The 26,869-nt window shown below is 56.5% G+C and overlaps 10 protein-coding genes across 10 annotated transcripts; 4 read left to right on the top strand and 6 right to left on the bottom strand.

The window, feature by feature from the left end:
• Nucleotides 1-303: 303 nt before the first annotated feature.
• Nucleotides 304-1,293, bottom strand: CDEST_15030 (uncharacterized protein; the record flags this gene model as incomplete). The annotated part of the gene is made up of 2 exons (XM_062931186.1): nt 304-848; nt 912-1,293. 2 exons carry the CDS (start codon nt 1,291-1,293, stop codon nt 304-306), a joined length of 927 nt encoding a protein of 308 aa, XP_062787237.1.
• Nucleotides 1,294-4,712: 3,419 nt separating this feature from the next.
• CDEST_15029 (Putative endonuclease/exonuclease/phosphatase, immunoglobulin-like, inositol 5-phosphatase) lies at nt 4,713-8,475 on the bottom strand. Its single transcript, XM_062931185.1, has one exon. It carries the CDS (start codon nt 7,838-7,840, stop codon nt 4,775-4,777), a length of 3,066 nt encoding a protein of 1,021 aa, XP_062787236.1. The 5' UTR covers nt 7,841-8,475; the 3' UTR covers nt 4,713-4,774.
• A 355-nt stretch (nt 8,476-8,830) lies between these two features.
• Nucleotides 8,831-9,782, top strand: CDEST_15028 (Putative mRNA-decapping enzyme subunit 1, PH-like domain superfamily). The gene has a single exon (XM_062931184.1). It carries the CDS (start codon nt 9,061-9,063, stop codon nt 9,763-9,765), a length of 705 nt encoding a protein of 234 aa, XP_062787235.1. The 5' UTR covers nt 8,831-9,060; the 3' UTR covers nt 9,766-9,782.
• Nucleotide 9,783: 1 nt separating this feature from the next.
• Nucleotides 9,784-11,785, bottom strand: CDEST_15027 (uncharacterized protein). The gene is made up of 7 exons (XM_062931183.1): nt 11,586-11,785; nt 11,443-11,493; nt 11,341-11,386; nt 11,203-11,276; nt 10,974-11,121; nt 10,853-10,911; nt 9,784-10,765 (listed from the first exon to the last, which is right to left on the bottom strand). Exons 1-7 carry the CDS (start codon nt 11,596-11,598, stop codon nt 10,371-10,373), a joined length of 786 nt encoding a protein of 261 aa, XP_062787234.1. The 5' UTR covers nt 11,599-11,785; the 3' UTR covers nt 9,784-10,370.
• Nucleotides 11,786-12,060: 275 nt separating this feature from the next.
• CDEST_15025 (Putative GNAT domain, acyl-CoA N-acyltransferase, radical SAM extension) lies at nt 12,061-15,125 on the bottom strand. Its single transcript, XM_062931181.1, has 2 exons — nt 14,675-15,125; nt 12,061-14,618 (listed from the first exon to the last, which is right to left on the bottom strand). Exons 1-2 carry the CDS (start codon nt 14,967-14,969, stop codon nt 13,186-13,188), a joined length of 1,728 nt encoding a protein of 575 aa, XP_062787232.1. The 5' UTR covers nt 14,970-15,125; the 3' UTR covers nt 12,061-13,185.
• CDEST_15026 (Putative peptidyl-tRNA hydrolase) lies at nt 12,309-12,911 on the top strand (the record flags this gene model as incomplete). Its single annotated transcript, XM_062931182.1, has 1 exon — nt 12,309-12,911. The coding sequence occupies one exon, from the start codon at nt 12,309-12,311 to the stop codon at nt 12,909-12,911; it is 603 nt and encodes a 200-aa protein (XP_062787233.1).
• A 380-nt stretch (nt 15,126-15,505) lies between the features above and the next one.
• CDEST_15024 (Putative coA-binding, succinyl-CoA ligase, alpha subunit, ATP-citrate lyase/succinyl-CoA ligase) lies at nt 15,506-17,591 on the top strand. The gene is made up of 5 exons (XM_062931180.1): nt 15,506-15,885; nt 16,056-16,084; nt 16,199-16,325; nt 16,387-16,475; nt 16,559-17,591. The coding sequence occupies exons 1-5, from the start codon at nt 15,719-15,721 to the stop codon at nt 17,146-17,148; spliced, it is 1,002 nt and encodes a 333-aa protein (XP_062787231.1). The 5' UTR covers nt 15,506-15,718; the 3' UTR covers nt 17,149-17,591.
• A 27-nt stretch (nt 17,592-17,618) lies between these two features.
• Nucleotides 17,619-19,663, bottom strand: CDEST_15023 (uncharacterized protein). The gene is made up of 3 exons (XM_062931179.1): nt 19,138-19,663; nt 18,754-19,028; nt 17,619-18,667 (listed from the first exon to the last, which is right to left on the bottom strand). The coding sequence occupies exons 1-3, from the start codon at nt 19,396-19,398 to the stop codon at nt 18,493-18,495; spliced, it is 711 nt and encodes a 236-aa protein (XP_062787230.1). The 5' UTR covers nt 19,399-19,663; the 3' UTR covers nt 17,619-18,492.
• A 1,532-nt stretch (nt 19,664-21,195) lies between these two features.
• On the top strand, nt 21,196-23,023 carry CDEST_15022 (Putative AAA+ ATPase domain, ATPase, AAA-type, core, nucleic acid-binding protein). Its single transcript, XM_062931178.1, has 4 exons — nt 21,196-21,383; nt 21,439-21,498; nt 21,553-22,359; nt 22,409-23,023. The coding sequence occupies exons 1-4, from the start codon at nt 21,381-21,383 to the stop codon at nt 22,913-22,915; spliced, it is 1,377 nt and encodes a 458-aa protein (XP_062787229.1). The 5' UTR covers nt 21,196-21,380; the 3' UTR covers nt 22,916-23,023.
• Nucleotides 23,024-23,793: 770 nt separating this feature from the next.
• CDEST_15021 (Putative ysc84 actin-binding domain-containing protein) lies at nt 23,794-25,017 on the bottom strand (the record flags this gene model as incomplete). The annotated part of the gene is made up of 1 exon (XM_062931177.1): nt 23,794-25,017. One exon carries the CDS (start codon nt 25,015-25,017, stop codon nt 23,794-23,796), a length of 1,224 nt encoding a protein of 407 aa, XP_062787228.1.
• Between the last annotated feature and the right edge of the window lie 1,852 nt (nt 25,018-26,869).

The raw sequence follows: 26,869 nt of genomic DNA, 5'->3' as shown, positions 1-26,869 counted from the left end.
TGTATTGGAAGCACCGTCTTCGTCAGTACACATAAAGTCAAATTTTCATTGCCCCAGTATTGTCTAGCGCTGGAACCAGGAAGGCAATCATTGATGGAGTAGGACGGTCACATGATTGGGCGAAGGAAGTTGGGTCGAGGCCTGCTTATTTAAGATACTGTAATTATAGACGCGAAGTCACCTCAGACTCGAACCGGTTTGATTCTTCGAGAACTAATCACATCTCTTTCCGCCCAGATTTCCGTGAGAGCTCTACCTGCAGATCCCTCGTACGCATTTGAAGTGCCGAGGCGCGGTTCTGCCTCACCACGATATCGGATCCATGTCCACACTGCAAGTCCAGACCCCCGCCTCCCTGAACATAACCTTGAGCTTCTCAGTGGCCATTGTGGACTCCAAATCATCAAAGGCGATTTCTTTGAGGCGAGGCATCATCCCGTCCCGGCAATGGCCTGCCAGCCATCTCAAACTGTTGTAAATGCGGTCAACGGGGCCGTGGATGTGAAGGCACCGGAGAGAAGAGGGAAGCGTCCGAATCAAAGTGACAGCCGCAGCCGGCGACATAGACTCCTCCTCGAAGTTGGACTCGGACTCGACATCGAGTCCATTTTCGACGCTGTTATTGACCGCCCATCCGCAGCTCCAAGCGTCCACCCACAAGTTCTCTAAGACCTTGAAGGCCTCAAAAGACTCGAAAATCCAGTCGTTTTGGTCAATCCAGCGGATGGGGAAGCAGTAGTAAAAGCACAGCGTCCGAAGCGATCTTCGGCTTCCGCGTAATACTCTCTGAATCTCTGAGGGACAGGGTGGGTGGCTCCAGGTCTGTTGGTCAACGTTGTCGGTCGCCACTTAGATGAATCTTCTCAGATTTTTGCACGACTGCAAAAAGTCATAGAACGACGATGACCCACTCGCAACAAGAACATCCTGCAGGACTATGCTGCGGATGTACGCTTTCGGATGACCATAAAACCCTTGAGAGTATAGGATAAGTCCACGCAGGTAGATGTCCGAGATGCCACTCGATATTGTAACCATTTTGGCAATGTCATAAGGGTCAAATTCGATAGACAAGGATGAAGCGGGTTCGAATGCTAGAGAGCTAAGAGATGGGAGGCGACCCACTGCCGGTGATTCCTGCATGGGTTCTAGATGACCATCTTGAAGTTGAAGCTGGCAGTGAATGGCGTTATAGAAATCGTGTGAAGTCGGAAAGGTGATCTCCTTGACGTTGCGGAGATAGTAGAAAGGTATGGCGCACAGGATAGCAATATACGTCTCCTCGTATTCCATCGCTCCGGTCGACCAAAAAATTCATTTCATTGTCGTATTTGATGGCGTCTACCCAGGTTTCGTCTGCGATCGTAGTCCCGGTCGTTGCCGCCCAGGCCTTCAGAGAACGCAGCTGCTTGTAGCTGACCGATGTATGGCCATAGGGGAGCATGGAGAGTTGAAGACGAAGCTGCTGGACGTGATCGCCAATCTCAGGTCGCATACGGATGAGCCGTAGGAGAGAGAGCAATTTCTGGGCGCTGTTGCATCCGGCGATGCTAACGAATCGGTATTTTTCTGCTGCCAAGGCCCGGTGAAGGTATTTGCAGGTGCTCGCAAGGTTGATCACGGAAAACCCCTCGCAATTGAGGCTCTTTGCGAGAGCATGCTTCTCTTTGCTGATGCTAGCGTCGAAAAGGCGTTTTTTTCGCGGGCAGGCCACTCCAAATGAAGGACGTGATCGTGAGCAGGATTTCTGGCGGGAGGTCTGTAAGCTTCGCCATGGTAGGTGGTGGGTGGCGAAGGAGTATGGTATCGTCGAGGCTCCCGCGGGTGTTGTTGAAGCTGAGAAGATATCAAGATTGAGGTTCGGTTTGAAAGAGAGAAGCAGGCTAGCTGCCTGTGGTTGTTGTCTCTGTGAGTGGCAGGAGCGACAGGTCGGCATGCAGATATCCGGGGACGGTGCTCCGCCTATCTACATACACCACCTATCACTGGAGCTTGGGTAAGTAAAGAGACTGACTGCCGCCCTTCTCGGCAGTATTCTGCGCTGATTAAATAAACCGCCCCCGCATCGGCGTATCTTTTCCGGCAGTTGCTCCCGACTTGAATCCGGGAAATGCGGAGAGCCCGGCCCCGTTCTTCAGCCTCTTGGCTCCCTCACGATTGAACCCACGGTTCAGCCGCGCGAGCAGATTCAGAAAGAAAGAGGAACTGAACATCAAGGCACACAACGGTAGATTCTATTAGGAATAAGATCGGTTAACGGTTGTTGGTGTGGCGGGCCGTGGTGGATGCATCCGACTAACTGGCAGTCGCGTGGCTGTTGGCCACAGACTTTTTCTTGGGTTATTCGAATTCTTCCATGAGCAAGGTATTTATTAAGTATGGGCTCTTATTCCCATCGCAGTTGTTGTAAAAAGATCGTGAGCGACGTATTGGGCTGAATTGCGAAGCATATTTGGAGGACGACTTCGAATCAGACACTTGAGTCTTGGTAAATTTGATCAAATACATTACTTCTCGTGCGCTTCCCCTATCCATCCTCAATGAGGAATGTCTTTTGTGTTAGAAGCGATTTAGGGTGATATTCTTCTTCATCTCATGACGACTCGCGCGAGTGTGGCGACGATTACCACCATCGCCTCCATGATCCTCCTTATCATCACCAGAGCCTCTACTACCCTCGTACGGGCCAAAAGTACGGTGCTGGCAGCGAGCACCATGACTCTGCCAGACAAGTCTGCACAAACAAAACCTTAGCAATCGTCTGGGCGAACGCACGAGCGGAAGCGATGAGCTCTTCCAGGAGCCTACTTCTGCGGGCGGGCAGGAGCAGGCTGACCGCGGCTCCGAACAAGGACTGCGCTGAATCGATTCTCGCTGCGTACGATAAGCATGTCGAACCTGAACTCCGAGACATCCGCAAAAAGAACTGGCTTCGACACGAGAAGGTGTGCCCCCTAGATTCGCCTGCCAGATAAAGACTAATTGCAAAGTCTCACTCATCGACGTAGAAGTTTCTAAGACTAAGACGGGTGTCGATCCTGGTCATGGTATACTTGAGGTCAATTGGGTGTGTTCTTGAGTGAAGTCTCGGAGCCACAACTTGAAGCCATTACGGGCGAGCAGTGACGGCGCAAGGGCGAGGATAAGTCGCTGACTGGATTTCTGGATGGTCGGTGACTGCGTAAGAATTGCCATCTTGCCATTGTCAGCGTATCCCTGGATCATGAGACGCCATTTCTCGAATGGGGCGTCAGTGCCCTTGTTCTTGACCTCGTTGATGATGCGGGACTTAAAGATGCAAACACCCTTATGTTTTACGTTGTCGAGGGGACGAATTTGAAGACCCGGTCGCCGATGAGGGCGTCGATCTCCTTTCGCGTGGACTCCTCAAAAGGGGCGCCTGGTGTCGTGATATTGCCATCCTTTCGAAGCTTCTATAAGACGTCGGAACCGTATTTGCAGTTTCGGTGATAGGTTCTTCCTCACGACAGACATCGAGCGTCATAGCCAGGGGAGTGAGGCAGGAGTAGAGTTCGCTGGAATGTGTTTTGCCTCGCGCTTGTGGCCTGGGAGGGCTTGCACAGCACATCGCGAAGACGATCATCATGCAGTATGCGCAGGCTCCCCAAGCTCTGGGCAGTTCAAGAGTATGACTAGAGCCAGAATAACGACGCAGCCCTTCCTCAAACACTGCGCAGGTCGTAGACTCCGGGCCCGGGGCAAAGAACACCTCGCCCAACGAACGTCTTTGGTAACCGGAGCTGATGATAAGACCAATGTTCTAATATGGCTGTTGGATCCAACTGCCAATGTTAAGATCCGACTGAAAATGCACAGCAGACCCGTGAGAATCTCTGCTACATTTCCATTAGCATCGTCATGGGCGGTGATGGAACGGAAAAGGTCGGTGGACAAAGGCAAAACCGTGCAGTATCTTCTACCGGTTTTTGAGAAGTTGACTCAGTCAACATATTGACCGCGGAGGATCTGCTTGATGTGGTCTGGCCTAACGGCTTCCTCAACGGCGTTGTGGCCGTCCTCGGCATCGTGGATGTCGGAATGGAGATCTTCTCCTGCGTGATCAACGTTCAAGTATAGGGCGATCTCTAGAATTACCCCGTCTAATGCTTCCGGCAGCCAGGCAACATCCGGATGGCATGGTCTATGAGGTTGGGTCGGAAAGGAGATGTCGGATCGATGGAAGGTGGGCTGGTTGAAAGGTAGGGAATTTGCCTGGGCTGGAGGTGACAAGAAGCGCCAGATCGACAGTGTAAGTGTCGTAAATGCCGTCGACGAGGAGGTTTCGCTCGTCTCGGCCTGAAACCGACTGCTTTGATCTTGTTGAGAGGTAGGAGAATAAGGTCGTCGATTGTTGTGTTTGATGGTGTCGGAACGAGATTTGCGAGCGAACGTATGCGCGTATCTGCGTTGCTTTGCAATTGTTTTTCTCTTAATCGCACTGCGTGAGACAAAAATGTGAAGAAAGGGAAAAAAACATGTGCTCCTGGGACCTCTCTGTTCACTTTCATTCTTCGCTCTCTGAGCTTAACTGATTCCTCGATGCAAACAAGCCATTCTCGAAGTCTCACCCCTCCCATGTAGTCCAGCGGTCCAGCCAAAAATGCCCTTCAAGATCTAGAAACAGGGATCCTGTGGCAGCCGGTGGTGAACAAGAGAACAACAACGGGGCAAACTCCTCACAGTCGTTGAACAGGTATCATTTCTCTACATCTATTATAGGGGAAAAGAAGAAGGTCACTCAGCCACTGAGGAGTCAACCATCCTCGAGCGGCCTCCTCACAAAAATTTCGAGCGTTCCCCTCATCTTCTCCTCGACCGCCTTTCTTTCCTTGTCCCTGGCCGGCAGACCGACCCGACAGACTGCCTTGCCAAGCACCTCGCCCACCCTCCTCTCTCGCGCCCTCCTCCTCGCCAGCGCCGCGTCCGCGGCCGCGTTCCCGCCCGTCAGCCTCCTGAAACTCAAGCTCCGACGGTTGGGCTTCGGTAGCGTCAGCGCCTCGACCTCGGACCTGGAGATGGGCGCCAGCTCCGCCACGACCTTGGACAGAGTCGCCGTGAGGAAGACAAACGCGATGTTGTGATTCGGCGCCATGGCGAGGATGTCCAGAACGGAGGTCTTGTCGTCTTCGACCTCGGTGGACGATCGCACCGCTGTGGTACCGAGGTGGGGGAGGGCGAGCTCGATCTTGGCCCAGAGGGCAGCAGTAATGATACCGTCGGTGAGCCCGCTAAGGAAGAGGAGCAGGACCTCGGCGAGAACTTCGAGACGGTAAAGGGACGGTACTTCGACGGGGAGTGCGTCGAGTAAGGGTCGGTCGTTGTCGAGCGCCTCAATCAGGGCGACGATCTGGCTTTCCCTGGACTCCTTGTCCTGGAACAACCAAGCGGTCTCGTCAAATGGCCAGCCGGGCTTGTCGACGGGAACGACGTGTTCTTCAATCATATTCGCATCGGCAATGGCGCGAGCAGTCATGGTCTCCACGGCTTCTGTGAGTTTGAACAGCTCCTTTGGGGCAGCGCAGCGGACGTCAAGGTCGTACGGGATGGAGCTGGACCCATCTTCTGTTCTAGACTTGAGGAATGCTCGGATGCCGCCGTCGGGAATGCGGATGAGCTCGTCGATGGAGCGGCCGAAGCACGTCGGGAGCCATGAAGCGTGAACGGGGATGAAGTGGTCTCTGCCGTCTTCCACCCGAAGCACTAGGATATCTTCCAGTGAGGCGCGGCCGTCGTTGAGGGCTCGTGCGTGAGATATGTCGCTGACATAGACCTCCAAGACACCGCTTACCGTCTCGCCCGGCTCTAGCGTGACCTCGCTACCGAGATCTGGTGAATCCTCGCTGTTTTCATGGTTGCCTGTCCGCCTGAAAGACGAGCTGAGCCAAGCCGGTAGGCTGGAATCATCCGAGTCTTCTTCTATTGTGGGCTTCTCGACAAAGGCGAACTTGGCCGGCACCCGCCCAGTGTTTGCTATTGTCAAGGTGGCGGTGTGTCTGCTGCGGAAGCCAATGTCGCCCAAGTCAACAGCCTCGCTGAGACCCATGGACGTACTTTCGCCCTTGGGTTGCTTTCCAGGGTTGTCCAGGATGACTGTGATCAGGGGTCGCCCTTCGTTCTCGGCGCGGTCCAAGTCCTTTGCGACTTCGGCGTGGACCTTGGCCTTGAGGTCGGGAACCACAGCATCGTAGTCGAGGGTGAAAACGGAAATGATAGGCTTATGATCTGAAGATATGATCCGCTGGTGCGAAGTGTATATGTCGAGCTGTATCCTGTCCGTGAATCCTTCTTTCGTCACAACCTCTTCCGGCTCGTTTTCATCTTCTTCGTACTCGTCGTAATCGACCCCGGCTTCGCCGATGGGCATTTCCTCGCCGTCAGCATCGGGGTCGTAACTGAAGAGGACGTCGTCGTCATCCGTCGCATGGTCGATACCCCGCGCCGTCATCTCCTCGTCCTTCTTCTTCGCCTCCTCTGCATCCTTCACCTTTTGTTCGTATTCCTCCTTATCCTTCCTTGTTCTGTACAAGATGCGATCGCACCAACTTGGAGCTCTTTGCTTCTCGCTCGAGTCAAACAGGCTGACGGTACCGACGTCATACTTATACGATGGCAAGAACGTGATTGGCCCTTCTCGCCATCCATCATGGAAGGCCTGCTTCTCTCTAATCACCCTCCGTAGCTGATCATGCGGTAAAAGGGAGTCCAGTGTCGCTTGTAACGAGGCGGGGTCGTCGCTCGGATCCGGCAGAAAGTCGTCGGGGTCTGGCAAGGAGCTGACCGAGTCGTCGAAGCTGGGCGATGATAGGCTTGTGTCAACGGTAGAGGTGTCATCGTCACTGTCCACTCCCTTTGAGCTCTTCACTACGTACACCTCCTCGCCTGCGATGACCTTGCGACCCTTCTTGTCCAGATCGTACTCTCCGCGGGTGTGCAGCAGAAGCAGTCGTCGGATGTCGTTGCCAGGCAGGCCATCGACACGGAAGTTTAAGTCGCCCAGCCAGAAGGCGAAGTCCTCGTCGCCAATCTTCTCCGCGTCGGCATCGTTCTCGCCGGCCAAGTTGATGGGGTCGAACTGTGTCCGGGTCAAGATCTGGCCGACATCCCACAGCCTCCGGTCCAAGTACGTCTGCTCCGCGCCGCTAGCAAGGTGACAGTTGACAAAGACCATTCGTGTGGTCTCGCCAAGGAGCATCCGAGTCGTTACGGCACCCTTGTTTCCGAGGTACCCAAATAAACCGGTCCCGACAGAGACGGTGCTCACGTTGCTGATCGTGGGTGCGACTTCCGGGGAGGCGTATGCCAGCAGCAGCAAGCCAGACATTTGTTCCGCGGCGACAAGCTCGTACCCGTCGGGCATGGCCTCCTCGAGCGCTTCCTTCCACTTCTTCATCGGTGCCGGGTCAGAGGAGATGCGGGTCATGTAGTCCCTCGCCATGTTCAGATCGACTATCTCTTGCAAGCCCAGGACGTACAGCCCAATCTTGTCCCCTCCGACCAGGTGTACAGAGGCGCTGGGGTCCGCACCGTCCGATTCCTTGTTGGTGGCGGCCGAAGGGTTCGTCTCTACCGTGTCGTGGTCGGATACATCAAGCTTCGAAAGGGTCGTGTCGAGGCCGTACCCGTCAACGAACCAGCTCGCGAGGTCCTTGTCGGTGCCGGGACACGCCGCCACGTTCCATGTTCCGATCTTCACACGGATGCGATGTGGGCGCACGTATTCTGCACGGCGCGCGTAGACGGCGCGAGCTAGGGAGTGGGGTGTCGAGGTGAGGTCGACGGGGTCCGATGTTGTCGACGGGATGGTCTCGGAGGGCGCCATCACGGGAGGCTCAGCTATGGAGTGTTGCTTGGCCAGGATGACAAGGGATGCGAGCGAGATGGGGGACCGACGCGACGGGGAGGAGGAATCGACGAGGTTTTGAGCACACGGCACGGCAGGCTGCAAACGGCGGGGAGAGGCAGGGAGCGGGGTGAGACACGAGACCGGTCGGGGTCCTGTTGGTTTGGTGTACTAGTAGTCGTCGGTCAGTCCGGAGACGCCCGGCGCATGATGATGGAAATTTCGGCGTGGCTACGAGTCGTCGTAAGAGCGGCCACTGACCGGGATGGCGACTGTTATGCGGAAGAGGGACAACTCCCAAGGGATGGTCGGAAGAGGTGTTGCGCAGCGCAGAGACGGTAGCAACGGATGAAACCACACACCCCCTCCAGAGAAGTACGGACGAGCCGGAGCTCGACACGGCGAGAAACCCGGTGGGGCGACGTTTCGAGTAATCGGACAAGTAAGGTAGTGAATAAGTAAGTAAGTGTCAACTGCAAGTGTAAGTGTAAGTGTAAGTGTCAAGTAAAGAGGGCAATAGAGCAGTAGTGGTGATGTAAGTTTGGATGGTCAATGTACAGGTAGAACCCCCCCAACCAGACGAGGAAAAAAGGGTCGCGGAAGGATTGTCGCCGGGATCTCGTCTGAATCTGGGATATGACGGAACGAGGGGAAACTTACTCGTCTCTTTCCACTTTCCAGTGCGTCGGGGGGCCAGTGACGGTGACGTGCGGCCACTGGGGATGCAGACAGCGCCGCCGAAACACCGCAGACATGGAATGACAGGGCTGTAGGTACTCTGTATCGCTGTGGGGGGTGGGACTGCACGGCACTGCCACAGTGCGACGCTGGGACCGGCGGGGTTGCCTCAATTCTCTTATCGCGATAAGGCCAGATAAGCCGTCCACTGACGAAAGGGAAGGCTTGCTTGGGTCAGGCCCGCGCCCTCGACAACTGACCTCATTCGAGAAGGCGCGCGACCTTGCCTAGCCTGACATCTTCAAGTCACAATCTTAAACACGAAGCTTCAGCATCACACCCGCAGTCACACCTGACTCTGTTCCCCCCTCCGAATAACCCACCGAAACAAAAATCCGTTCGCTGTCGTTACTACCAATCAAAAGAGTCCACAACCAACACGCACCCCGCCGCCACGTTTGCGAACCCGGCCATCCTTCCTCACATCTGCACCACCACCCGTATTGCATCACACACCCGACATGTCCCGGTCAACCCCTCGCAAACGCGGCCACGCCCGCCACTCCTCCGCCTCCGGCCATGGCCCCCGTCCCGTGCAGTCCGACTACGAGTCCGACGCCGCCCACTACATCGACTCTCACCCGGTCCCCGTCCCGAACCCGGCCCTCTTCAACCGCACGAACACGGACCTCAACCTCTCGGTCCTGCGCCGCTACCTCCCCTCCATCAACTCAACCCTCTCCATCGCCGCCAACGCTGTCGTCTACACCTTCAACCCCTCCCTCCCCGGCTGGGATAAGACGGGCATCGAGGGCACCTACTTCCTCTGCATGCAGGACCCGGCCCCGGGCGCCGGCCCCGCGACGCCCCGTGCCTGCATCTTCGTGCTGAACCGTCGCGGTCTCGAGAACGTCATCCTCGACCTGGTCGACGTCGCCGACTTCGAGGTCGTCGACGAGATCTACATCTTCCGCCTGCGCGGCGGCGAGGAGGACGGCAGCAAGGTCATGGGCATCTGGATCCACGCCGACAAGGACGACACGCGCGTTATGAACGCCGCCCTCATCACCGAGACGCTCAGGCACGTCCGCATCGCCGAGGAGCAGAACGCCGTCGCCGGCGGCGGTCCCGCCCCGCAGGAGGAGCTAGGGCCCGCGATGCAGGCCATCGGACGCCGGCTGAGCCTAAGCGACCTTTTCGGCGCGCAGAACGGGGTCAAGGGCTAGGAGTCCCTGGTGCCCGACGCGGTGGCCGGGCAGCGAGCGCTCGCGATGAGGAGCTGGGGCGTCGCGGAGGATCCTGACATGTGGAAGGACAGGGACCGAGAGGGAGGGGCCCATCAGCCGACGACACTGCAGCCGACGGGACCTCGGCCCTGGATGGCCAAGTTGTTACTGAAGTGTACTCCGTTCTAAAGTACGCGGCGCGCCGACGCCATGAGGCATGATGATGAGGGTTAGGATGTCCCATGTCAGCTCACGAAATTCACGACACCATTCTAACTAAAGGGGGGCGGCTCTAAGGAGAGCAACGGTAAAACCAATGATACCCTTGATTAAGAGAAGAAAAGAAAAGTCATTTTTCATACAATGATGCAACGTCGTCATGGGGCTTCGTGACTGTCCGAGAGCCCGCCGTCGTGACTCGCAAGTCTAGGAGGCCTTTTTCTATTACAACACCCCGAAAAAGCCTGACCCATCCTAGACCATGCCCGTAACCCCCCCCCCCCCCCACCCTTCCTCTCCCGCCATCTATTACCACAAAGGGGACGTTGTGTGGGATCGGAGACCGTCCCTGATCTCACTAGAAAAGGATACATGGAAGGCCGCGCTCACACCGTGCCGCTGATGCTGAGCTCCCGGATCTCCTGCAACACCTGCTCGACACGCTGGTCGAGTTGGCCCTGGGCGTACTGTTCTCGCGTGTCGGCATCGAGGTACTGCTGGACCTGTGCCATGCGGCTGTAGGCCTCGGCGCAAAAGCGCAACTGAATCTTGACGAGGGCCTCAAAGGTAGGGTCGAGGTACGGCACGCGGAGGTCGATGAGCTGCGGCAGCTCCGTCGACAGCTGCTCGTTGAGCTGCTCGTAGGCCGTCTTAGCCATCTCCATTTCCTTCTCAGCGCGCGGCAGCTTCGTCACGTCCTTGTCAGGCTTTTCGACGAGCTTCTTGACCTTGGCGCGCAGCGCGTCGTAGTCGAGCAGCTTGTGGCCACGCTTCTTGATACCTGGATGGGGGTCAGTCACTTGGCCTAGGAACAGAACCGGGGCCGGAACAGGGTTCTCTAGGGGAAGGGTTGCTCGGGTGGACTGACATTCGTTGACGTCGGGGAAGTAGGCGCAGAATCGGGAAATTGGTTCGAGAACGGTTTGTCTGTACCAGGTTAGTCCGGCTGTGCGTCGTCGAGACATGATGGCTGGTAGGAATCGGCGTACTGGTAAGGACCGTCTAGCGCCTTGATCGTCTCGGCATCAAGGTCCTCCACGGCCTGCTTATAACTTCTGCTCACGCCGTCCTTGGCTCCCGAGTCTCCGTAGAAGGCGTCTATCGTCTCGGCAATGCGCATCTGGGAAGCAGTCATGGCTTGGAATCACCAGGTTAGCCCACCGCCACTGTCGGTCGGGGAACGGACCGTCGCCGTCGCCGATGCCGATGCAAACACACCTCGCAATGAGTCCAAGTATCCCTTTGCCTCCTTCTGCAGCCGTAACGAAGCGGTCTCCATGGTTCTGAATCGCCTGCCAAAAGACTCAGTATGCGCTGTGGTCGGGTATCTCCGGTCGGAGTATTGTTGGTGCCCACCTCTCCTCAACCTCGTAGTCGCGATCGTTGGTCTTCTCCACATGACCTGCCAAGATTAGGATCCCGTGTTGTGGCTGCTGGCCGAGGAAGAAAAGGGCTTACCCGTCTTCATCATCACCTGCGTCGTCGCGCGGTTGACATTCTTCTTGAAGCCTGCAGCCGTTTCATCAGTCCCGTCCGGGTGCAGTCTCCCTCACCCAGCTTGCGCCGAGCAATGAGGGGTCATCCGAAGGAGTGAGTCGTACCTGCCCAAGACATGTTGGCTGGATTGCGGTGCTGTTTGCGTCTGCTGCTCGAGGGGAGGAAACAATAAAGAAAAGAAAAAAATCCGTAGTCAGAGAGTGTGTGTGCTTGAGCGGTGTGTGTAATGATCACTGGGTGGTTCGCGGGGTATCGTTCGTGTGAAGGCCGTTTCGTCGTCCAAAGGTTAAGGGAAAGAAAGGAACTGCATCTGGGGAGGTTTTGATTGCGCGGACGAATCACTCTATGCAGGCTGGGGAAACCCAACCAGCAGCCCAGAGCAGTCAGTGCCAGTGCCTAGCAGCCGAAACCGACGTCAGCGAGAGGCTTAGACTGCGCCACGTTTCCTTGTTGGTGCTAGCTGGTCTTGGGTAGTACTGGGACGCCTGTGGCGCAGTAGTGCAGGCGCAGGCAGGCAGCCTATGTTTCCCAATCTCGGATTTCGGCAGGGTCTGATGGAAATTAGAATGCATAACCTGCATCTCTTGTGATAATCCTTACCTACCTATCCGTACTTTCCTTCCTTTAGGTTTCTATCTGCATCTGAACACAACATCTACCCGTGTAAGGCACGATTTTATCCACACTCACTCTCCTCTCACTCGGAGCTTCTCCCAAGCTTTGCAAAGCTCAAATACCATATCTGGGTACCCATACTGAATCCAATCTTCAACACCACCATTGTCATCGACCCACCCACCAGCTCATCCGAACTATCAGCAAACAAAATGGCGGCCCCTCGGTTCCTTCTCATAAGCCTGGGGAATCCTGAGCCATACTACAACACACTTCACTCCGCCGGTCACCACGCCCTCGCCAATCTTCAGAAGCTCTTGGGCCCTTCCCAGCCTGCCTTCCACAGGGGCCGGTTCGGCGGCAGCTCATGCCTGGCCTCCATCGGCCCCAAGTACGTTATGATCCAGAGCCCCGCCGTCATGAACGTCTCTGGCAAATGGGTCGCCAAGGCGTGGAAAGAGACGCTCGGCGCGCGCGACCCGGCCGACCTGAGTCTTCTCCTAGTCCACGATGACCTGGAGGAGGAGCTGGGCTTCGTCAAGACGAGAAAGTGGAAGAGCAGCCACCGGGGTCACAACGGGGTCAAGAGCGTCAACGCTTGTCTCCGCCAGGCGGACTACCCCGGGTCGGAGTGGGCGAGGATATGCGTTGGTATTGGGCGGCCGGAAGAGCGCGAGAAGGCTACCGTGTCTAACTATGTGCTGAAGCCCATGTCGAGGCACCAATGGTCTACCCTCGAGGCCAACGCAGGGCCTGGGACCCTCGAGTGTCTTCTCGCGTGGGAGGAGAAGTTGGCCGCTGCAGCTGGAAAGTGAGGGGGGGCCTCCGTCCCTTGATCTGTCCTAGAACTCCGGGCGTGTTGCTTCCACGCCCACCTTACCTGCAGCATCACGAGACCGAACCATCAGGTCCAATTCGCAGCTTGCAAAGCTGAGAGCCTCCAAGCAAACAACCTCATCTAGCGACCAACCAGAGACGAGCCTCGTCTCTGGTGCCGGGCGCGCCTAGCTACGAGCATCACCAATGCCTCTCAGACGTTGTACAGTCGCTGCCGCCCGCGATTCATCAAATGATGGCCCTAGTACATCTTCAGGTAGCCTCGTCGGGTCCGGGCCGGCCATCGAGCCACTTGCTCATGTACGGCCCGTCGAGCCAGTATCCGAGCTTGGCGTAGTAGCTCCTCACGCCGACACCAGAAATGACACTAATCTTCTCACTGCCGTGCTCATCCCTTGCGATCCTCTCCGCCTCCTCCATGAGTAGGGTGCCGAAGCCTTGATGCTGGAACTTCTTCGGATCTCGCGCATGCACCGGCACCGCCGTGCCGTACACGTGCAGCTCTCTCACCAGACTAGTTGGCTGTCCGACGAGCTCCTCGCGGTACGTGTACTTCTCGGTGCACTTGCGCAAGCGGAGCAGCGCAACGAGAATGTCCTGCTTCGGGTCCTCATACGCCAGGAACGTCTCCCATCCGCCGTTCGCCGTGTAGTCCCGTCTGACGAGCTCGATCTGGTTGGGCCTAATCTTATTCTTGACCTCGTTCACACCCACCTCGCGTGTCCGCACGTCTCGGCACGTCGTGCCAAAGTCCTTCATTCTCGCCAACGCCAGCTCTCGCAAGTTGCCGTTCTCCACGCCAGACGTGACCAGGGGCATGGGGATATCTCTCTGAACACGGTAGATACGGGTCCATGGCGGAATCAGTGCCAAGATCCTCGCGACAAGGTCAATCAGACCATTGGGTGTGTAGTTCTGGTAACGACCCGTCCGCCATAGCTCGTACAGGCCGGTGCCTCTGATGACAAGCGTCGGGTAGATCTTTAAACCATCGGTGCGGAACGCAGGGTTTTCGAAATACTCCCGGAACTGGTCCAAATCTCTCTCCATACCCACGTTGGGCAGGTCAGGCATCATGTGGCTGACGACCTTGAAGCCGGCATCCTTTGCCAAGCAGAACGTCTCGGCGACTGCGGCGACGGTGTGTCCGCGGTTCGTGTCCCTCGCAACGTCCTCGTAGAGCGACTGCACTCCAATTTCCAGTCTCGTGCAGCCGTACCGCAGCATGTCCGTCAGATGGGGCTGCCAACAGTAGTCCGGTCTAGTTTCGATCGTGATGCCGACGCATTTGATGTTGCTCATTTCACTCGCCTCGACAGCCTCGTCAACGTTGGACGTCTGATAGCCGCTGAGCGCATTGTGTAGTTGGGCGATAAAGTCCTCCCGGTATGGGACCGGCAGGGACATGAAAGTGCCGCCCATGATGATGTATTCGACTTTGTCAACGGAGTGGCCCAGGGACTTGAGCTGGTCGACACGGCCGCGGGCCTGCTCGAACGGATCGTACCGTGCCCGGATTGCTCGCATTGACGTGGGTTCATATCCAGTGTAGGATTGTGTGCTGTACTCGAAGTCGGAGTCGGGTCCGCCGGGACAGTAGACGCAGATGTTGCCCGTGTAAGCGATGTGCGGGCATCGGTGGGGTTTGCACATGACAGCCACCACTGCGATTCCCGACGATGTTCCTACGCAGCAGGTCAGACTTTGGAGGGATCTTTCAAGTTCAGAAGGAAGAACACACGAATCGGCTTCGCAATGAGCTTCGGCAAGATGTACTTCTTGTAGTGCTCGGGGATTGCCGCGATAATCGCAGTCAGCGGCGGGATGTTGGCAAGCTTGTGCTTCCTCGCAAACTTGTTACGCAGGGCGTTTAGGTTCAGGTCCTTGTGCGGGTTTTTGGGGTCTCTGACGGCCTCGTGGTCTTCGATCAGGGCATTTGAGATATCCGCGCAGCATCGCAGGAAGCGCTCGTTCTCGGGCGGCAGATTGTCGTTCTTGGACCGCGCCTTGGTGACGGTAGCGGTTGTGGTGGCCATTTTCGACGGGGGGAGGGGCCGAATGGCCGGTTCAGATAGGCTCGGTCTGGTGATTCGGGGAGGAATTCGAGAAGTCAAGTCGCCTGTCTGTCTGTCGCAACTTCGCTCGCGTCGTGTCGGTTCAGGTCGTCGGAAAGAGTCACAGTTTAAGTTGGCCGTCGTCCGTCCGGTATCATTGAAATGGAAATTTTGGATGTGCCGCCAACTGCAAGTCGCTGGGATGGGATGGTGGGGTAATCAGCCACACTTTGACATTTTGACGACGCCCATGTCAATTCCGGCATGCCATTTTAGATACGTACCCATCCGTATAGGTACCTGGAGGAGGGGGCACAGTTAGGGACCTTCACAGCTGTCGCCCGTGCTGATTGCCGCGGCCTCAATTGGTCCGGCCGGATCATCTCGTTAACCGACTGGCGCGGGTTTTCCCGGGCTGCCGGCCCCCGTGGCTCCTCGTGGCTCGCGCTGCAGACCCGGCTCGGTTGTCTCGCAGAGAGCTCGGTTCAAGTTTTGCTGTGTGTCTCTTTCCAGTCGAGTCCGACCCTTCTTTTTCGGAAAGTGACGTGAATTGCTTGCAGCAGCTGTCTTCCTTTTTTTCCTAACTCACGATAGCCGCATCCTCCTCGCCCTCCAACGGATTTCTCCCTCCTCGGCTTATACCCTCCCTTTCAACTATCTAATTGGCGCTGCTCTTTTCGAAGCTGCGCTTTTCTCCCAACCACTACAACACCTACACATATACCGCCAAGATGCAGTCCCTGAGACAGATGCGGCCGGCAGGCAAGCTGCTCAACCAGGCCGCGAAGCGCGCATACAGCGTTTCCCAGGCCGGCCCGTACTCCAAGACCGTCGACAACCTGCGCATCAACTCCGAGACCAAGGTGATCTTCCAGGGCTTCACTGGCAAGCAGGGAACGTAAGTGGTGTTATCTTCCTCCGACGGCCGAGGGTCAAACCAAAGGCACCCCTTCCCCCCCCCCTGTTTGGGTGTATGGTGGAGCAGCTATCTGGCGATGTTTGTTATGCAGCCCGCGCGGGCTGGCCAGAGATAGAGCAATTTTAGCTAACGTTCTCTACGCGGTACAGTTTCCACGCGCAACAGGCCATCGATTACGGTACGCGATGATAAACTCCGAGGCAATTGCGCACATGATCCGTTGCGCGCGCGCTAGCTCGCTCACACGCGAGCCGATAGAAACACTCCGAGACTGATATCAATGGACATGTAGGCACCAAGGTTGTCGGTGGAACGAACCCCAAGAAGGCTGGCCAGGAGCACCTTGGCCTTCCCGTCTTCGGCAACGTCAGCGAGGCCGTCAAGCAGACTGGCGCCGATGCCACCGCTATCTTCGTCCCGTAGGTCATCTCGATATGGAGCAAGCATTGAAAACAAACATGTTGACCAAAAACACGATAGCCCCCCTCTGGCCGCCGCCGGTATCGAGGAGGCCATCGCCGCCGAGATCCCTCTCGTCGTCTGCATCACTGAGGGTATCCCCCAGCACGGTAGGCATATGATCTCCCTCAAGCTTTGACAGAAACCTTTGCGAGCTTCAAAAAATACTTACCAAACAAACCTCTCCTCCCAGACATGGTCCGCATCACCAACATGCTGAAGACGCAATCCAAGACGCGCCTCGTCGGCCCCAACTGCCCCGGCATCATCGCCCCCGGTCAGTGCAAGATCGGCATCATGCCCGGCTTCATCCACAAGCGCGGCCGCATCGGTATCGTCTCCCGCTCCGGCACCCTTACCTACGAGGCCGTCAACCAGACCACCCAGGCCGGCCTTGGCCAGTCCCTCGTCGTCGGTATCGGCGGTGACCCCTTCAGCGGCACCAACTTCATCGACTGCCTCAACGTGTTCCTCAAGGATGAGGAGACGGACGGCATCATCATGATTGGCGAGATTGGCGGTTCCGCTGAGGAGGACGCTGCCGACTTCCTCCGCGCCAACAACACCGTCAACGGCGGCAAGCCCGTTGTGTCCTTCATTGCCGGCATCTCCGCCCCTCCCGGCCGCCGCATGGGTCACGCCGGTGCCATCGTCTCCGGCGGCAAGGGTGGTGCCGACTCCAAGATCTCGGCCCTCCAGGCCGCCGGCGTCATCGTCGAGCCCTCCCCCGCCGGCCTCGGCAAGGCCCTGTACGATGAGTTCGTCCGCCGCGACCTCTTGTAGAGCTCGTTTCTCTCTCGAACCCCCAAATCGCGCATGAGCGCGCGTATGAAGAGGTGGATCCAGCTGTGTATGTAACATGTTAAAGAAGAGACTTTTGTGTGTTTGAAAGCGTCGTCGTCGTACTAGTCGTCGCCGCCGCCGCCGCCGGAATTATTTGGGGACAATTGTTTCTCGGCCGTAGGAGGGTCAACGAGGCGGTTTCCCCCCATCCCCTTGTTGCATCGTGTGAGTTACGTTGTTGTGTTTTCGGAACATGTTGGCCCCCAAGAACGACTTGACATAGACCTGGAGGGGGAGGATTTGGGCGAAGGAACACCCGTGGGGGGGTCAAGGCAGACGAATCGAAGGTGGGAAAACATCAAAGTCCCTCTTATATTGAAAAAGAAAGTAAGGACCGCTATCCCCCGCATCAAAATGTCTTGTACCTATTTCGAATCCCCAACCCTTTTTTAAACACTTTTTTCTACATCTTGCCAAACCCGCTCACTACCCGCTCGCCCGCTCCCCATTCGTTGCCGTCATGCGCCATCTCGGCACGTCGGGGCCCTGCCGTCGTACGACTCCCCATCCCATACCCGAGGAAGCAAGGGTCCCCGTCCCCGAACCCCGAGGGGAAGCGGTCGCGGCCCAGAAAATATGGGGAAGGGGGGGAGCAGAAGCCGGGGGAAAGGAAGCGATGAGATGTGATGCGACGTGCTGCAATGCTGCTAAAGCTAAGTTTGCGTCCATGCTACCTACCTCCGTGCACAAAAAAAGAAATGAAAAAAGGTCGCTGCCTGTTGTATCTTACATAGTTCTCGGACTGAGAGAACTAATCTCGAAAACCAGAGCCAGTAATAAGACGCGCGTGTCCCTCCGGTGCCCCAAACGCCATGTCCGTGATGCAGAACTGCCCAAGGCACGAAGCCCGGGCAGAATCGAAAATTCCATGCCCTTCCAAGACCCAGCCGCTCGTTTCCTATTCCCACTTAAACCCGACCGGAAGCTTTGAAACGCAGTCAGATCCAACACACCCGACTGTGGGCAGGCGGTTGAGCTCTGAAGAGCTGGGGTTTCCTGACGCTGGCTTCAGGTTCCGCACTGCGTCTGCCTCAAAGTCCAAGCCTGCGTCGCCGTACGCCTGCTGGGATAGGGAAGAGAAATTCGAATCCGCCGATTACCCCCTTCTAGATGTTGACCAACTCCATGTCCAATGCAATGCCGCCGCCCGCTGCCTCATGATTCGGTGTCCCTGTGACTGCTTTCCCATGTCTCCATCTGACCGGGATGGCGCCAAAGACCGAGGCCCCAAGGCGCCGTCTTCAGTCGTCAAGTAGCATAGAGATTTGGCGTTTAAAGTTTGCATTACTGCTCGCCCAGAAGACGAGCAGTGATGTCTCCCATATAAGCCTCCTCCAGCTCGTAGTCTGCGCCGTTGTTGCGGTCAATACCCACAAAGATAAAGGCGTCAACAACAGCATCCACCTCAAATCCCATGTTGACAAAGCGGTCGACAAGCTCCTTGTTGTAGCCCATGTACCTGTGAATCAGTCAGCCCACATCCTACACGCCAGGTTACACAAGCACACAGCCTTAATCCAGTGCCAATAGAAGGAGAAAACACACCTGTTCTCGTCGTTGGCTTTGGCTTCAGCTGCAGACTCCTTCTTCCACTTTGTAGTGTCGAAGTCTTTGGGCGGGGCACCAGCGTGCTTCACAGCCCATTCATGCGCCTTCTTTGCGAAACCTTCAGGGTTCTCAAGCATCATTTTGGCGACCTCAGCATCTTGGGGGTCTTTGGGGTTCGGGAACTCGAGGAGCATGCGGAGGGAGAGGAGGGCAGTCTTGATGGTCTGGACGGGAGACCAGCCACTGCCCAGAGTATCGAGGCAGATGGCGCCCTGTTTCAGTCAGCATCAACAGTGTCAAGACTGGGCAGGCGAAGCAGCTTGGGCTAGCGGTGGGGGAACGAGGCAGGCCCACTAGCTAGGTGGAGATGGGGAGGCGTACGGTTTGGCTGCTGACATTGGGGTGCCAGATCTTGGTGTCGAACTTGATGATGGGGGACTTGAAGGGGTAGTTGTCGGGGATTTTGATGTCAACTTCGAACTGTCCGCCGGCGTAGGGGGTGTCGGGAGGGGCGGGGAACGAGCCCTTGAGGTGGAGGAGGTTGGACTCGTCGATGGGGTACGCGAAGACGCCGGAGTTGTCCCTGTCGGCTTGGATGTCCATCAGCTCCTTTGCGATGCGTCTCTCCTTAGGGCTGGCCATCGTGCCGGTGCTTCTTGGGCTTGTCCGGCTTGTTCGTGTGCTTGATGTGGTGCGTTTTTGTGGAGAGTTAGACGATGTGTCTAGGGAAGGACACCGTTGTCTATAGAGACTTTTCTTAGTTGTTGGTCTGGGAGGAGAATATGCTGTATCTCTGTGTTTGTTGGGTGAGGTTGAAAGCAGGACAAAGTTGCGTGGACGAGGGGTTGTTTGAGTGTTCGAGTGTGGGAGTCGGAGGCCAAAGGTCCTGACCGCAGGGAACTTGTGAACGTGCCCCTCCTGTCAGAGGCTCCGGGAAAGAAGAGAGATGATGCTGGAATGGTCCGTGCTAGGCCGCTAATTTAGCGCCCATGGATTGTCAGGGCCGCCTGGAAGGGGCACACACAGGGGCTGCCATTGGCCTACGGCGCCTAGGCGGGCGGCAGGCACTGGGGACAAGGCGGACAAGCGGGGGTTACGACGGCGCAAAAAGTGCCCAACGGGGAATGTCACCGGGGTATGTCAACGCCAACCTCCCGCCTTGTATCGTGGCGGACATGGCATCGTCGAGGGAGCGAACTACGTTACGCAGTAGCTGATTTGGGTATATACGCGAAGTAGTTGCTGGCTAATCAAAGACCCATAAACATTCTGAGAATACGCCATGACTCTCGGGGTAGCCGAGTCCTCCACTTACACAGACGTGACAGATAGATCATGAGCTTGAAAGCTTCCATGGTCCTGCGCTCTCTTGCAAAGTAGCCTTGTCTTGTGTTTAGTGTTATGCATGGCACTACTCGGTTTTCCTGTTATCGTGTACCTGTGCGACCTCACATGAGACCATCATGGCTTCGTGTTTCTGACAACCGAGTTGTAAACTGAGTTTGGCATGTATGTGTTATTATTGCGAAATCAGGTCAAGTAGATAGCTCTAGCAGAACAGGGTGTGTGCCATTCTTTATGGAACTTGAAAAGCAGCGATGATCACTGGCAATGCCTCCCTTTCTTTTCGTGACTCAGCTTCGACCCGTTTACTCTTCGCACCCCAGTTGACATTGCAATGTCGGTCCATCAGCCGGGAGAAGCATCTCTCTGAAGGCTACTGCTGTTGCCAACTTGCCTGTCAAGCGAAGAGAGGGCTCATAGGCGAGGCAAGACGTGCTTTTCATGTATATAACTATACAAATGGTCACAACGTCAGTCAAACCATCCTCCACCTTACCTCGACTAACTGGCGATGTCTCGGTTGACTTAGGGTAGATCCTGCTTCTTGCACTCTTGACGGCTGCATTGGGGCACGTGACAGCCAAGTCGACTTTGGTCGGAAAGGATATTTCTGGAATTTGGAGGCGTATGAGCGTTTGACTCTACGATCATGCAGAGCCTTGCAGTCTACAGAACATTGCGGCACACATTACTCCAAGTCTTGATTTCAGACGGGCAAAATGCAACGGGATGCAAGCGAAGGAGACTAGAAACATAATGGTTCGGCTTGGACACGATCACATTTTGATGTGGAATACCCATAAAACACTGTTTCCAGTACAGTTGATGACGTCTAAACTCTCTTCGCCATCACGATAACAAGGCGATTATGACGATACGGCACATTACTTCGACAACCTACAAAGTACTGGTGGCATGGGGAATCGTCAGCTGACTCAGCAGCATGACTAAGAAAGATAATGCTGCACGTGACTCTGGAAGAACCATTCCGAATCCGATCTAGCTCGGCCGGCGTCGCGTTTCTCTGCCGCCTGCAGCTGTAAGGTAGGTAGGTAGGTACACCGGGGCTGTGATTACCTACGCAAGCAGCAGCAGCCTTGCCTTGCTCCCCTGCGCTTCCACCTCCATCTCCGTAATCCACCCATACTCATCATCATCACAAGCTCATCGACGACACCTCGACCGGCCACCGAATCAGAGGTTCACCAGCTTTTTCCACCATCGACACACGAGAAGCATCCTCACAGTTCCACTGAGCCCTCGGAGCTCCCCGTGGCAAGATGGTATGCACTGCCTGCCGTCTTGAGATGTCGTGACCTTGATCTAACAGCTACGTAGGGTCAAAACCAATCAGGAATGGGTGGCGGAGGTGATGGAAAGGACGAGAAGGACAAGAAGGTATACCATTCCGAAGCAAAAATCAACAAGTCCACGGGCTGATTCGCAATGCAGAAAGAGAAGCCCAAGTACGAGCCTCCCCCACGTCCCACCACCAGAGTCGGCCGCAAGAAGAGAAAGGCGGCCGGCACCAGCGCCGCTGCGAAGCTCCCTGCCGTTTTCCCCACCAGCCGATGCAAGCTCCGCCTATTACGAATGCAGCGAATTCACGATCACTTGATCCTCGAGGAGGAGTACGTCGAGAACCAGGAGCGTCTTCGCCGGGCCAAGGCCGCCAAGGAGGGTGCCGCCATCGGCCCCGAGGGCGATGTCGACCGTATGGCCGACGAGCGTGGCCGTGTTGACGATATGCGTGGCAGCCCCATGGGTGTTGGCACGTTGGAGGAGATGATTGACGATGACCATGCGATCGTCAGTAGCACCACCGGTCCCGAGTACTACGTCAGCATCATGAGCTTCGTCGACAAGGACCTGCTGGAGCCCGGCGCCAGCGTCCTGCTCCACCACAAGAGCGTCAGCATCGTTGGTGTCCTGACCGATGACGCTGACCCCCTCGTCAGTGTGATGAAGCTGGACAAGGCGCCGACGGAGTCATACGCCGATATTGGTGGTTTGGAGCAGCAGATCCAGGAAGTCAGAGAGTCGGTGGAGCTGCCTCTGCTGCATCCCGAGCTGTACGAAGAGATGGGTATCAAGCCTCCCAAGGGTGTCATCCTTTACGGTGCTCCCGGTACCGGAAAGACGCTGCTTGCCAAGGCTGTCGCCAACCAGACCTCGGCCACTTTCCTGCGTATAGTGGGAAGTGAGCTTATCCAGAAGTACCTTGGTGACGGTCCTCGCCTTGTCCGTCAGCTATTCCAGGTACGTTCGACTCCACAACTGTCTTCTCGTTCTTTACTGACAACCCTAGGTCGCCGGCGAGAATGCTCCCTCGATCGTGTTTATCGACGAAATCGATGCTATTGGCACGAAGCGTTACGACTCGACTTCGGGTGGTGAGCGTGAAGTCCAGCGAACCATGCTGGAGCTCCTCAACCAGCTCGACGGTTTCGACGATCGCGGCGACGTCAAGGTCATTATGGCCACGAACAAGATCGAGACGCTCGACCCGGCCCTGATCCGTCCCGGCCGTATCGACCGAAAGATTCTCTTCGAGAACCCCGATCAGAACACCAAGCGCAAGATCTTCACTCTTCACACATCCAAGATGTCGCTTAACGACGATGTCGACCTTGAGGAGTTCATCTCGCAGAAGGACGACCTCTCTGGTGCCGACATCAAGGCCATTTGCTCTGAGGCGGGTCTGTTGGCCCTTCGTGAGCGCCGCATGCGCGTGCAGATGGCCGACTTCCGGTCGGCCAGAGAGAGAGTCCTGCGCACCAAGCAGGAGAGTGAGCCTGAGGGCTTGTACTTGTAGTTGGTGTACGACGACTGTACGTAGCTGGGGCTAGGGCTAGACGGGGCTACGATAGATAATGGCAAGGCAAGCCTTGGTGTTGACTTGGCATTGATTAACGATACTGGAACGATTCGACTGCATGTCCTTGTGTGATATTGATTGCTGCGTGGCACCGGCTGTCAAGGATAGTCCGAGAGTTCGTGGCCAAGGCCAGGGCGTGCACGACCAAGGGTCCACCGGCCCCTCGAGTATCACCATTGAGGTCAAGATGGTGCATTTCGACTCCGCTCGGGGTGCCGAGGACACCGGGAGCTTGGAAATTCGCCGTCAGTTCCATTCATTGGCAATAACGACGCGTCTTAGTAAGACCCCAATAACTTTGCATCCGAGGGGAAGCATCTTGTGGTCTCAACGGTGAAATAACTCTCGGAGCGGCATCATGATAACCTTGTGAGATGGAAGGGTAGTTGTCTAGATGAACTCTACCTCTTAACATAAGCAACTGGCCATCATCTAGCCTTGGCTGGACCCGGAGTCTGGACCTCTGACATTGGGAAGACATCCTGGCATTTGCGGCTGCAGATGTTCAAGGAGATCCCTGGCTAAACAGGCAAACCCCGGAAGCTTGGATTGGAATTCCCCGCTTTGGAACTGGACCTCATGGATTCTGTGTGTGACGAAAGTGAATTAAGTGCGTAGATATGAGACGTCGTGAAATAGGAAGCTAGTTGAACTGTCATTCTTGGATAGCGCTTCGACAATGAGATCAAGCCCATTTTGCCCGGTCAGTGTTCGGAGCGAAAGACGAGCTCAAAACCAACCTGACCCAATAGCTTCAAGGCTCCAAGCAGGTACACATGAAAACACCAAGATATGTACAACCCCCGGTGACTCGCCTAAGCCCCCCGGCGGAGCATCATCTCCTTTTGTTCGGCACTCGGCTCCACGCCATTTTGATTCGCATTCATGACGCCCTCCTCGCCGCCGTAAGTAGACCGGAATTGCGGTGCGGCCCGAGGCGTGTAGGCCGGCGCAGGCTCCTCTTCCTCGTCCTCCTCCATCGGCGGCGTGAAATCCCCCGGCGGCCCCATCATCGCCAGCTCCCTTGCAATGTCCGGGTCCATCGCATACCGCCCCTCGAGCGCGATCAGCGTCTGCCACAGCGGCATCGAGCCCTCGGGCCATTCAGCCTGCGTCTGCAGGATCTTCCGGGCCGAGATGCCGCGTTCGTTGTACGCCACGCTGTTGCAGTCCTGCCTCGCGAGGATGATAGTGCCGTCGACCTGAACGCCTGCCCACAACCCGCGGGACTTCATGTAGCTGTACATGGACCGCGAGGTCCTCGAAACGGCGGCCTCGACGGCGCCGCCCGTGCCGACGGGGCCGATGGCCACCGAGGTCTCGGCGCCAAGGGAGATGCGCGGGTGGGTGAAGGCGGCGACCTGGGCGGGCGTGTTAAGGACCAGGACGCAGTCGTAGATGTCGAGGCCGAACATGAAACCCGCGCCGAGCGTGGAGACGACGAAAGACGAGGGCGGCGACCAGGTGCCGTCTGGGCGGCGGGCGACGACGAGGCCGGATCCGGCGGCGAGGGAGCCCATGTAGGCGCCCGCGCGGAGGGTGTTGAAGATGGCGAGGCCGGCGCAGTGGGCGAGGACCGGGTACGGGATCGTGACGATGGACCGGCGGGTGACGCCAAGGGGGTGGAAGGGCTCGCCGCGGGCGTGGGACGGGGCCGGCTCCGTGTCGCCGAGGGGCTGGTCGGTGAAGGAGCGGAGGATGCGGGCGGCCTTGGCGCACTCCCGAGGCATGGTCTGCGGGAACCAGCCCTCGGCGCCGACGAGGTGGGCGGCCTTGTTGAAGGGGATGCCGGCTGTGGTCGTGATCTTGTGGACGTGGGCGCCGATGCCGCGGCCCGGTGGTTTGATGACGGGCGGGGCGTCGGGATCGGGGGGTCGGGGCCGCAGGGAGGAAAGGGTGTGAGAGAGGGAGAGGCGGCGTGAGAGGGTCGAGCGGGCTGCTGAGGAGGAAGAAGAGGAGGATGTGTCGGGCGAGGAGGAGTAGGTGGATTGTGACTCTGCCTCTTGAGCCGTGGGCTTGCGCTTGTGCCTGAAGATCATGATGATCGCCGTGTTTGTGAGAATTGGGACAGGTATCGAGTATTGAATGGAGACAGTTGATGATGTTAACCACTGGCAAGACTGGGTATTCTTATGCAGCTCTTAGCTGATATCTCTGCCAACCTGACGGGGTACAGTATCTGGAGTATACCAGCCCCAAGCAGAGCTCGTGAGCATGATATATACCCCGTCAAAGCACATCTCGGCTGGGAGGCGACCACCAAGGATTCCCCTACACCAAACGCCGCAAAGACGGAATTCACATCTCACTCGCAACGGCAGGAAGAGGTCTCGCTTCGCAGGGGGTTTCCAACATGGCGAACCTTACTGGGAGTAACATGAGACTGGCGGACCAATGGCGTCACGATGTGGTGAAGCGGTGGGAGGCTTGGGGCTCTTTCTGTTCATGCTTCGCTAGCCTTTGATTTCAAGGTATGTGGATGTCAACCAGAGACGAGAGGCATTCGAAGGTAGTAGAGAGTTGTGAAGACAGCCAAGCGAGGAATAGGACGCCGAGGATGCGGATTCAAGAGCCAAGAGTTGACAACGGTAGTGAAGCCGGTGAGAGACCTCCAGTCATCCCATGTCGATGACGACCCGAAGCTTGAGCCTGCCCTATTGTTTCATGTGATAGACACCCTGCATCCCTCCATGAGAATGTGCAGACCTGGGAGATTCAGACGAAGTGGGAGCTGAAGCTGGCTGCCCATCCCCGGAGGCGAGGGCGAGAAAAAGAAAAGGCAAAATGGGTGTTCACTGTGGCGCAGTTCGCGAGAAGGGTCCAGACTAGGATTTAAGTGTAGGGAGGGGGGAGGTCGGGCGGTCAGCTAAACGCGTCAGTGCCGTCGTCGTCCCCGACGATTAGTGATGATGTGCCAGCGGAACGAAGAAGGATATCGATGAGCTTGTGAGACTTTCTCATCAAGCGGTGGGTTTTGCTTGGGATATTGTCCTGGGAAGGCGTGCTGGAAGTGGAAGAAGAGAAACCGGAGAACACGCGGCGTGGTGAGAGGATGAGGGGGACTGCTCGTGGGCAATGAGGATACACGAAAACAGACCTTGGTGATTATTGGCTATCCATAGCACTACGGATAGAAGTGGTCTTTTCATCAGGGGTGGTCACAAGTCACTGTAACATGAAAGTCATTACCTGAGCAAGAGTTGGCTTCTAGAGCTGGCTAACAGTGAGACACGTTTAACGTGTCTTGAAGGACCTTAGCATTGAAGCCAACCACGGACATCAGCAGGTTGACGATCCAAACATCTCTTTGGCAATCTGAACATTTGTTTGACTCGGAGTACATCAAATCCACAAGCCCAGAGGAAGCCTTGGTGGGCAGATGCTCATCCGGCGGAGCCATTTGCCGCTCTCTCGGCAGGTGCGCTCAAATCTACACAGACACGCCTTTTCTGAAATCCGTGAGGGCCTGCTAATATCCCCCAATCCTCATTCACAATCAACACGAGGAAACTCCTTGCTATCTGGGGTAGTAGCTGAGTTGGCAGGCACAATAAATCTTTTGGCGGAAGGGGAACCGGAGCTAATGGCAACAATTCACCGAATCCTGAGAGTGATTGATACACCATGATTGAGCATTTATGAGCCCCGGTGTGTACCCTTCGCAGGCACTTAGGCTCCTGGGCTGCACCATGTCCGGCTGTCATGATGGGTTCGGCCTCGAATTCCGGGTCTGGCCGGCTGCGGCCCCGTAATTGTGGTGCTCGGGTGCTCAACTACCCTACTTATTACTATAAGCGAGGCTCAAATACAACGCTGTCTCTATGGCTCAGTCGGTAGAGCGTTGGTCTCATATTCTCTCTATATGACCCTGCCTTCAGGTCGGGATATCCA

This window comes from Colletotrichum destructivum, chromosome 10 (assembly GCF_034447905.1).
Source record: "Colletotrichum destructivum chromosome 10, complete sequence".
In the NCBI taxonomy this organism is placed as follows: Eukaryota; Fungi; Ascomycota; class Sordariomycetes; order Glomerellales; family Glomerellaceae; genus Colletotrichum; species Colletotrichum destructivum.
This window is presented reverse-complemented; position numbering and strand designations above follow the sequence as displayed.